Source organism: Labrus bergylta, chromosome 3 (genome assembly GCF_963930695.1).
Source record: "Labrus bergylta chromosome 3, fLabBer1.1, whole genome shotgun sequence".
Classification (NCBI taxonomy): Eukaryota; Metazoa; Chordata; class Actinopteri; order Labriformes; family Labridae; genus Labrus; species Labrus bergylta.
Genome location: NC_089197.1, coordinates 2324703 through 2335280, shown reverse-complemented (window position 1 = coordinate 2335280; position 10578 = coordinate 2324703). Strand labels below are relative to the sequence as shown.

General features: G+C 41.7%; 1 protein-coding gene across 1 annotated transcript; it reads right to left on the bottom strand.

Moving 5' to 3' along the window:
* Window positions 1-6355: 6355 nt before the first annotated feature.
* Window positions 6356-8056, bottom strand: LOC136178543 (gastrula zinc finger protein XlCGF57.1-like). The gene has a single exon (XM_065952466.1). It carries the CDS (start codon window positions 7748-7750, stop codon window positions 6530-6532), a length of 1221 nt encoding a protein of 406 aa, XP_065808538.1. The 5' UTR covers window positions 7751-8056; the 3' UTR covers window positions 6356-6529.
* Window positions 8057-10578: the final 2522 nt, after the last annotated feature.

The following is a 10578-nucleotide window of genomic DNA, read 5'->3' as shown; positions in this document are numbered from 1 at the left end:
ATAATTTGAGGTCGACTTTGAGGAAGTCAAGGGGCCATATTTTGCCCGCATGCTGCCAGTTGAATTTCTCAGAAATCGTGGGGCAGCTCCGGCATGTTTGTATATATATTAGTATCACGACACTGAATTGACTCAGTACTGGTTTGATGATTAATAGACCACAGACAGGAAGTCATGGTAACATTTAGTTTTAATATATTTACAATGATAAAGTTAAAAAAAAGAAAAGAAAAGTATCAAATTTCAGTTCACTGTGAGTTATAAATGTTGTTGTTGTTTGCAGTTGTTATGAGGACATGATTGCCACCTGTGAACGACCCAAAAACCGTTTGGACAACCGTTTCATTCGGATGAAAGTGAACTCCTCTCAGGAGGTGAGAACGTATTCTTCTCCAGCTGTCTGGTAAAATACACTGCAGGTTTATATAACATGCACAAAAAAATGAGGAAAGTAGTCGTCTTCATCGTACACACACACACACACACACACACACACACACACACACAAACACATTGTCATCTGTCTTGCTGATTAGCTCTTGCAAGGTTTCTTTTGTTTACACACTCTGTAAAGACCAGTAGCCTCCAGGGTGGTCCCTATAAATAGAGAAGAAAAGACTAACATTGTGCTGCTATCGGCTCAAGGGGGGGGTCACATGACCTGCATAGGAGGCGGACTCTGGACTCTTTTCTCATTAAAGGACTCACATCCCCCCCAAACTGTTTCTTTAGTGACAGCACAAGAACCTGTTTGTTAGAGGAAACACTTCCACCCAGTCCACCTGGCATTTTTAAGTCCTCCTCACTCGGGGTAAGTTCAGGTTTTTCTCTGATTTAATCACAACTTTATGGAAACGTTATAGAATTGTTTTTGTTCACTGGAAGAGAGAGAAAAAAGAAATAGAGAAGGATGTTAGAATTAAAGCTCCTGTGAGCAGTTTTTAGCCGGTTATAAAGCAGACTCAAACCAATTCTGATGCCTCTGTGTGAAAAGCCAACAAAACCGTCAGAGAAGGACTGATTATTTCTACATTGTATTTCTGATGTTTTAAATGCTTGTAACCATTGCCACAGGGACGATGTCAGGTAGCATGAGTTGCAGTTTTCTCACAGGAGCTTTAACGTAAAGGGCTTTCACACTTTCAGAAAACTCCTGAAAAACTCGGGATAGCGCGATGGCAGTCCTCATCTAGATATTTTCAGAAGTGCAGATGTGAAAGTGGCTGTAGTGTGGTATGTTCACCGTATGCACTATTAACTAGTTGCTTATTAGCGTTCTAATTAGTGCTGCAATTACAATAAAACCATAAAAACAATAGCACTAGTCAGACAGGTCAAATCAGGCATTATGTGAAGCACATAACACTGCACTGGCGGTATTCCCACTGGTGCTGAACAAGCGCGTCGAGTTTGTCCGTCTTATTGCCCAAAGACCTCCCGTTCCCCATAATCACAGCTGGTACAGAAGGCTTATGTTTTTTCTTCTTAGCTCATCTCTTAGCTCCAGCTCTACAACCCCGGCGTCGCCTCCTCAGCTCCCCCGGAAATACAGGCCTTGCTCCGGGCAGTAGCACCTTGGAGAGCGCCATCAGCTGATCACGTGTGTACACAATGCCCTCACTCAGCTGTGCGCTGCTCTCCGTTACATAGAGTGTCCAAAGTAACAGAAAAACAGTGCAAAAAGTTCCAAGAGCAAAAGTAGCCATTTCCACACAATAGGTTAAACTAATACTCAAAAAACACACAATAAAAACAAATAATAACTAATCAAAAAATACGATATAACGACACGGACAACGGGAGCTGCTACAACCGGCGGCCACATCACACAGCGACGGAAGCGGAAGAAATTGTCAATCATTCAGCAAAGCAGGTGGACGGGCATTACGGCCTGAAAATGCCTTTTAGGAAAGAGCAGCCCATGCTTCCAAATAATCTATTGGTGGCCAACCAAAGGATTCTTGGGCTCACAAAAAGGTTTGAGAAAGATGAACAGTTTCATCAGGAGTACGCAAACTTCTTCAATGACGTCATTGGTAAAAGATATGCAGAGAAAATCCCTCAACATCAGATGGACTGTGAAGAAGGAAAAGTCTGGTATATCCCCCATCATGGTGTTCACCATCCCAGGAAGAATAATTTGCGGGTTGTGTTTGTGAAACAGGACCAGTATGCAAAAAGAAGGTGGAGACAGGTTCAATACATCTGGGATCTGTTCTGGAAGCGGTGGGTTCAGGAGTGCCTCCCTCTGCTTCAAGAACGGCAAAAGTGGAACAGAGAAAGGAGGAGTCTTGTGCCTGTGTTGTTCGGTCTGTTCGCCTTAAAACAAAGTCTAATGTGTTGGAAAGACCAGTCACCAAACTTTGTCGATTGAATGCAGCTGAAGATGTTTAATGATAATGCATTAATGGCATTGTTTTTGTTTGTGGCTCTTTGTTTGTATTTTGTGAAATGTTAGCTCCACTTGTCACTAACAATTAGGGACCGGAGTGTAAGAGCCATATTCATGTTTTTGGGTCAAGCTGTAAATCATTTTCACGATTGTGCCACTGGGTGTCGCTGTCCTATTGTTTAAGTCACAGGTATATATGTACGTCACTTGTCAAGGTACGGGAGGTGTTCGACCCCGGAAGGGCTTATGGTTTTTGACCGCTGAGGCGGCAGGCGGCATGGAGAAACCACAGCTGTATTGTTTGTTTGTTTGTTTAGTTCAAAAGAATGGAAACTGATGGACGCTGTATTCACTTCATGGTGCTGCAATAAATGGATTGTATTATGCTGCAAACCAAAGTCACGACTGCAGAAATCTTATTGATCGACAAACAGCAAACGGTATCGTATTGACCTACGACAGTACGGCGCGTCAGCCAGGTCACTCCTGGGAGTCAAAACAAAACGGCAGCTTTAGTATTAGACTAAGCTTCTATAGTGTCCCTCGTGTATGTTTTGTTTCGAGTGGGCGCGAGCCGTCGGCAGGTTTCACCCATTCCTCCATCTCCAAGTTCTCCTCGATCGTCTTCAGGATGTCTAAACTGATCGCGGTGCTGTGGGGGACGCACTGAGGAGAAACACAGACGAGCTCTGATGGAACAAACACCACATGACTTCAAATAACACGTGAACTTTATCATTCATGTGGAGGCAGAGCAATAACATAGAACACCTTGTTCTGGCTTCTGACCTTACAATAAACTACAAATACACCAGCTGGTACCAGGAGATACGTTTTAAATAATTCACTACACATGAAATAAAACAGCAGCTTTGGTTTGAATATCACTTCAGAGAACATGCGTCTCTGAGTCTATACGCACGCCGTGTGTTTGTCAGGAGACTTCTCAGAAAACATATTTATATTTTCATTTCATTGTACAGTGTTCACCTTTGTTATTTTTTGTATTATATCTTTGCTTTAATACAGTGTATAGCTTCTGTACAGTTTATTTAAACAAATGTACTCTCTTTAATGATTTGGATTTTGTACTTTTCAAGCTCTAGTTTTTTATTTTTTGTTTCAAATGTTAAACCTGCATCAACAAAACGAGGTGTAATGCCTGCCCCTAAAAAAAATAGCTTTCATAGGATTGTTACTCAAACACTGAAGCCATTGTCAAAATCCCAAGTCAAGTCTACCACTGATTAAATACCAAGTTTAAAAACCAACTTAACCAAACGTCTCAGAAAATGTAATGTAACAAGGTAATCAGTCCAACAAACAAAGAAAATATGCTGCTTTACTTTACAAGCTTTATGGAGACACCCCAACACCTACACTAATAACTAACTCACCTAAGCCTCACTTCTTCAATGGCTTGTCGAGCTCGAGGCGTCTCCCAAACTCGGACACCATCCCTGAAGACCACTGACCTAGTCACCTGAAACACACCGAATTTGGTGCACCCCCTCCCCAGAGTTACCACTAAAAATAAAAAAGGCAAAATAACAAAGTGGCAAGTCCTGCTTGCCCGGCGGCTTGCTGATCAGGGTGCTCAAAAATAAAACTCTTGTCAAACAAACCTTGTTACACCATTGTAATTTGAAATATCAATTAATCAAAATGACGGTCAAACTAACAAGTACAACTAATGCTCTGAAGAAAGTCAAATCGTTAAATCTTCAAACAAATTGTACCAGTAACAAGTCAGAGAGGATACTTACCACTCTACACAGATCAAGTTCCAAACAAACTACACAAACAATCTGATACACAACTAATTAGATTTACAACTACCAAGTATCAAGCCAAATCCAAGTTCAGAAGTCAGACAAACCCCCATTTTCTCACAACCCAGGCAAATCCTCCTAATCAAAGAATGTGCAAACTGTAAATCAGTGGTGATTGTAATGGTGAATGTGTGTAGTGTTGACGAGAGAGAGACAGAGGCTGTATCTGAATTGCCAAGTACATACTCAATCTTTCAGTAGACAGTACCTACTATCCATGCTGTATACTGTTTGTACCTACTATTCAGTAGGCGCGCACAGTAGGAAGATATTTGTTCCTACTTCTTCTGATTCATTCAGTAAAGAAGTGACGTCATTTACATTTCCCGAACCGGCCGCATTCACACGGTTTTTTTTTGTTTTTTGTTTAGCGTTATTCAAGAAGAGTAATGCACATATACAGTCAGGTAAACAAAAAACAATATTACAATGTAAATAAAGTAAAAGGCAGATTAAATAACTAAATAACATACAATACATAAAGAAAAGTACAAATGAAAGACAGTAATATACAGAATATAAAATAAACCAATAAAGACGCATTTAAAGAGTTAAATCATTATTTAAATAGAGGGGGAAAGGTTTTATAATAATGCAGATATTTGTTATATTTTCTGTTGTTAATTAAAAGTAGTGATTTCAGACGGGACTTTAACTCTAGATTAAAAATTGATTAAATTAATCCACGCTCGTTTGTTTTGATCTGGAGGCGGACGTGAAGTGACGATTTATGTTTAGTTTCGCACTGCATTGTGGGTAAAATACAATTCATTTCCTGAAAGCACGCATCCGATCCATATTGTATAAACACCGGAAGTTAGTATCCATACTGAAATGTTCAGTATACTGAAGTGGACCCAAACAATGCATACTGAATGACCACGAAAGTTCAGTATACTGAAACTCCTACTAAAAAGTACTGCCTACTGAACTGTGGCTATTCGGAAAGGGCCCGAGAATAAGAAGCCACTTTAAATACTGAGGCCCTGTGTGCCCAGGTGCACAAAATCAAATGAAGTGGCTCTGCCCCTCTTTACCTGAAGGCAACCTGAGTGGGGAGAAACACAAGGCAGCAGAAAGAGCACTGACTGGGTGTGTGGTTATGGTGCACCACAAAGAGTGCACAGTGATCTGGGTCGGAACTTTGAGTCCGAGGTGTTCTAGAAAATGGGCTCACTGTTATTGAGAAAATGCACAACACACCTTTTCGACCACAGTCTGATGGACCGGTAGAAACATTTAACTCCACCCTGCAGAAGATTCTGGCCACAACAGCCGAGCGCTGACACGGGGACCTTAGGATCCCCTACGCTGTCATGGCTTACAGAGCAACCAGGCACAGCGCTACCAGTTTCACACCCAACTTCATGATGTTCAGCCGTGAAGTTAGTGAACCGGGGGACCTGGTAACTGGCCTGCCCACCGACCCTTAAACAGCTCCTTCTTCCCCTGAGTATGTCCAGCAAACTCCGGGAGAGTCAGAGTGGAGTTGGATCATCGGATTGCCAGAGATGCACTGGGGGAGTCAGTGAAGCAGCAAAAAGGAAGCCAAAGAGAGAAATGATAACAGAACAAATATACACACAAATTGAAGTGTTTTTTCCATATACCATTTAGTTATACACACTGAAGGCTATAATGCATTTCTATTGTTTCTTCTAACAATATGTTGAGTAAATCCAGATGACATCTACAAGTGTTGTCATTCAGTTTGTGATCAAAGGCTGCAGCAGTTAGGTGCCCAGTGGCCTCTGCACTCTTAATTAATCCTGTGCATGTTCAGGTGTCATTGAGATTTTCTTTATTTTGTATTCTGACTGCAGGATTCTTATTAAGGGTTAAAGGTTTTCAGTTAAATAAACCTGGACCTGATCTGACTGTGGTCGCTCTGCATCAGGATCTGATGAGTTCCTTTTCTTTACCAAAGAGACTTTAGGCACTCGACACAAAATAACACAAGTAGATGAAAGTCTTTCTCACTCTACATCAGTTTATTTATTACAAGGTGACGCGTGAGCTGTCTGAAGAACTTCTGCTAACCAACACAGAGGCCTCCAAGGAAACAGAGTGACAGAAAGAAGAAGATATCAGCAGAGAAGAAGAATCCTTACACTGTAACTGTGTCATATAAACACTTTAAATTCAAACGTCATAGCTGATCCCAACTTACTGGTTCATATGTCAGCAAAACTTCAATGTCAAAAAAGTAGAGACAGATTTATGTCTTTTATCTCTTTTTTGTCTTATATACACAATAGTGATGTGAAGTTGGAATCCTTTGGATCAGTTTTACCATTGCACAGGATTAGCATTTCTCTCCTGCATGAACTAACATGTGTCTGGTCAGAATTTCTTTCCGGTTAAACCTTTTACCACACTCAGAGCAGCTGAAGGGTTTCTCTCCTGTATGAACTAACATGTGTCTGGTCAGATTTCCTCTTTGGGTAAAACTTTTACTGCAAACAGAGCAGCTGAAAGCTTTCTCTCCTGTATGAACTAACATGTGTTGGGTCAGATTTCCTCTTTGGGTAAAACTTTTACTGCAAACAGAGCAGCTGAAAGCTTTCTCTCCTGTATGAACTAACATGTGTCTGGTCAGATTTCCTTTTTGGGTAAAGCTTTTACTGCAAACAGTGTAGCTGTAAGGTTTCTCTCCTGTATGAACTAACATGTGTGTGGTCAGATTTCCTCTTAGGGTAAACCTTTTACCACACTCAGAGCAGCTGAAGGGTTTCTCTCCTGTATGAACTAACATGTGTCTGGTCAGATTTCCTCTTAGGGTAAACCTTTTACCACACTCAGAGCAGCTGAAGGGTTTCTCTCCTGTATGAACTGACATGTGTTTTGTCAGAGTTCCTCTTAGGGTAAAGCTTTTACTGCAAACAGAGCAGCTGAAGGCTTTCTCTCCTGTATGAACTAACATGTGTGTGGTCAGAGTCGCTTTCCGGTTAAACCTTTTACCACACTCAGAGCAGCTGAAGGGTTTCTCTCCTGCATGAACTAACATGTGTCTGGTCAGAATTTCTTTCCGGTTAAACCTTTTACCACACTCAGAGCAGCTGAAGGGTTTCTCTCCTGTATGAACTAACATGTGTTTTGTCAGACTTCCTCTTAGGGTAAAGCTTTTACTGCAAACAGAGCAGCTGAAGGCTTTCTCTCCTGTATGAACTAACATGTGTTGGGTCAGATTTCCTCTTCGGGTAAAGCTTTTACTGCAAACAGAGCAGCTGAAGGCTTTCTCTCCTGTATGAACTAACATGTGTCTGGTCAGAGTCACTTTCTGGTTAAATCTTTTACCACACTCCGAGCAGCTGTGTTGTCTCTTACCAGTCTTTAGTTTCTTATTTTTCAAGTTTAATTCTGACAGATCTTCTCTTGTCTCTTTCCAATCATCACTGTCATCAGTCTCAGGTTCATGAGAGTCTTCAGTCTCGACCTCAGTCTCTGGTTGTAAACGTCTCTCTGGATCTGAATCTCTCTCTGGTTCTGCTCCTCCACAGTCCTCTCCATCAACTCCTGTTTCCATCTGTTCAGTTTGTCTCTGATGAAGCTGTGAGGACTGAGGTTTCTCTTCATCATCTTCACTCTTCACAGAGACAGGAGTGAAGGGGAACTTGGTGGTATCAGCCTCCTCCAGTCCTTGAAGCTGTTCTTCCTCCTGACTGATCCACAGTTCCTCATGTTCTTCTTTAATGTGTTGGGGCTTAGTGTCCTCCTGGTCCAGAATGTGGCTCCACTCCTGCTGCTCAGGTGGAAGCTCTTCTTTACTCACCAACAGCTGCTGGACATCTGCAGGACACAGTAAACAAACATTAACGGTACTTAAACTGCTTTTTAAATATTAATAAGGGCTGTCAAATGATTTCATTTTTAAAGGCTGAAAATCAATAGTTCACTAGAATTGATCACATTTTAATCATGTTTGGAATTCACTCATTTTGCATTTAAAAAACGTTTTTAATGCTTTTATTTTGTAATGCCTTAAGCTTAGGTTACTTTACTTCCTTTTTGGATACAAACCTACCTTTATTTTGAAAGAAAATAAGGAACTTGTCTAAGGCTGTGAAGATTGAGGTTTCTCATCATCATTAAGTCCTGGAGAGCGGGCAGCCAAGGTTCGAAACCGACCTGTGGCTCATTTCCAAAACGGCAACAGAAAGGCTGGCGTTATGTAAATGAGCCATGTGCTGCTGATCACTTCCTGATTATGTCAGATACTACCTCTTCACACACCAAAGTGCTGAGCTAGCTCAATCTTTAGGAAAGAATAAGATATGTGTCCAACAGAGAGTTTTTTGCAATTAAATTGCAGAAATTGCAACAATTATTTGCATTTTTTTTAAATACAAAAAATCAAGACTTTTTTCATTAAACTACGTTCTTACACACACTTTGATGTAGGGATGTAATGATTCACGAGACTGGGTTCGCGATACGATTCTTTCACGATTTATTTTACAAATTGAGACTCAAGAAACATTTTGAAATAACTGAAAAAGATTCCTTTAATTTATTCATGAAAACACCATGGGGGGTGGGGGGCACAGACCCTTAAAGGGATCATGGTGTTCATGTGTTTCTTTGAATGACAGCAGTCAAAACAATTATTTCAACTTTTAACGGTCTGTCTAGCTTAGTTTTTGTTCCTGCAACTCCCTTTTCTGAGCACCCCTGAATGCAGCATGGTCACAGCGCATTTTCTGAGTAATGGCAGAGAGAGAGACATGCCCAGAAAAGTCTGAAGTAAGCTAAGCGGCCTACTTTATTTTCTGATGGTTCTTGAGGACTTTTTATTATTGTGCACACCCAGGCCTCCGCTGGTGAAAGTGTGCTCACCTGTGTGTGCGCTCAAGTGTCTGTGTGTGTGTACAGTGTAGTGTCTCAGCTACAGACATCACACCCCCAGTCTCTTATTCTCATCTCAGGAGACTTGAATCACGCTTCCCTGTCTGCCACTCTCCCTACTTTCACTCAGTATGTTGACTGCCATACCAGGGACAATAAAACTTTGGACTTACTGTATGCAAACACCAAGGATGCATACAGATCATCACCCCTCCCCCCCTCTGGGCCGCTCAGACCACAACCTGGTGAGACTGCAGCCCATTTACATACCTATGGTGAAAAAACAACCCCCCACAACCAGGTATGTGAAGAAGTGGTCTAAGGAGGCCACTGAGGCGCTGCAGGACTGCTTCGACACCACTGACTGGGAGGTGCTGAGAAGCCCACATGGGGAGGACATCGACGGTTTAACCCACTGCATCACAGACTACATAAACTTCTGTGTTGAGAACACTACCCACCAAAAAAATACAGTGTTTCTCAAACAACAAACCCTGGGTGACCCCTGAGCTGAAAACCCTGCTCAAAAAAAGAAGAAGGTTTTAAGAGCTGGAGATAGAGAGGAGCTGAGGAGGGTGCAGAAGGAGCTCAAAAAAATCAAGGAGGGGAAAGCCAGCTACCGGGAAAAGATGGAGGAGCATTTACAACAGAAAAATGCAAGAGACGTCTGGAGGGGCCTGAATAACATCTCAGGTCACAGCAGAAGGTGTGGGAGGGGCCCTGAAGCAGGAGACAGGGAGTGGGCAAAGAACTGAATCTGTTCTTCAATAGATTTGATTCTGCTCCCAACCCCACCTCCACCCTCCAGAACGCAGACCAACCCGCTTTTTAGACACTCCATCTGACTACCCTGAGTACCCTGCCACCCCCCTCAACAACCCTCTCCTCCTCTTCTTCCTCCTCCACCGACGGCCTCTCCATAACAGCTGATCAGGTGAGAAGTCAGCTGAGGAAGATCAAGGCGAGGAAGGCCAAAAGGTCCGACAGCATCAGCTCCAGACTCCTGAAGGACTGTGCAGACCAGCTCTGTGAGGTTCTTCTGCACTTCCAAATATTACATTTCTGTATTATTTAAAATTTAACTTAGAACAGTAGTATATATATTTTTTGTCTGTCCGTATGTTCACGTCAACTCTGTTACCTCTGTTATAAAACTGCATTAAATCTCCAAAGTGTTCCCATAAAACGCATTTGACCAGCGCACAGTGATGTCACTTCCTGTGGTGGGAAACCTCTGGAAGACAGTGAGGTATGTCCATGTTTCTTCTCTCATTATTTAGTAATATGTTGAGAAATCATCAACAGTAGATTAATTCTTCGTCAAATCTGTTGTGTTAATATTCAGTGATTATCTCAGTCAATTGAAAAAGTATATATATGATAAAAATCTATTAAATTTGGTTTTAAGAAATGCTAGCTGATATCTGGTGTGAGGTTAGCATAAGGAGTAAAAGTACAAAATGGTGGAAAATGTCAACTCTGTTACTGTCAACTCTGTTTATGTTTTAA

Excerpts from the sequence above, each read along its gene's own strand:
- LOC136178543 (XM_065952466.1), bottom strand. The coding sequence starts at position 7,750 with ATGGAAACAGGAGTTGATGGAGAGGACTGTGGAGGAGCAGAACCAGAG.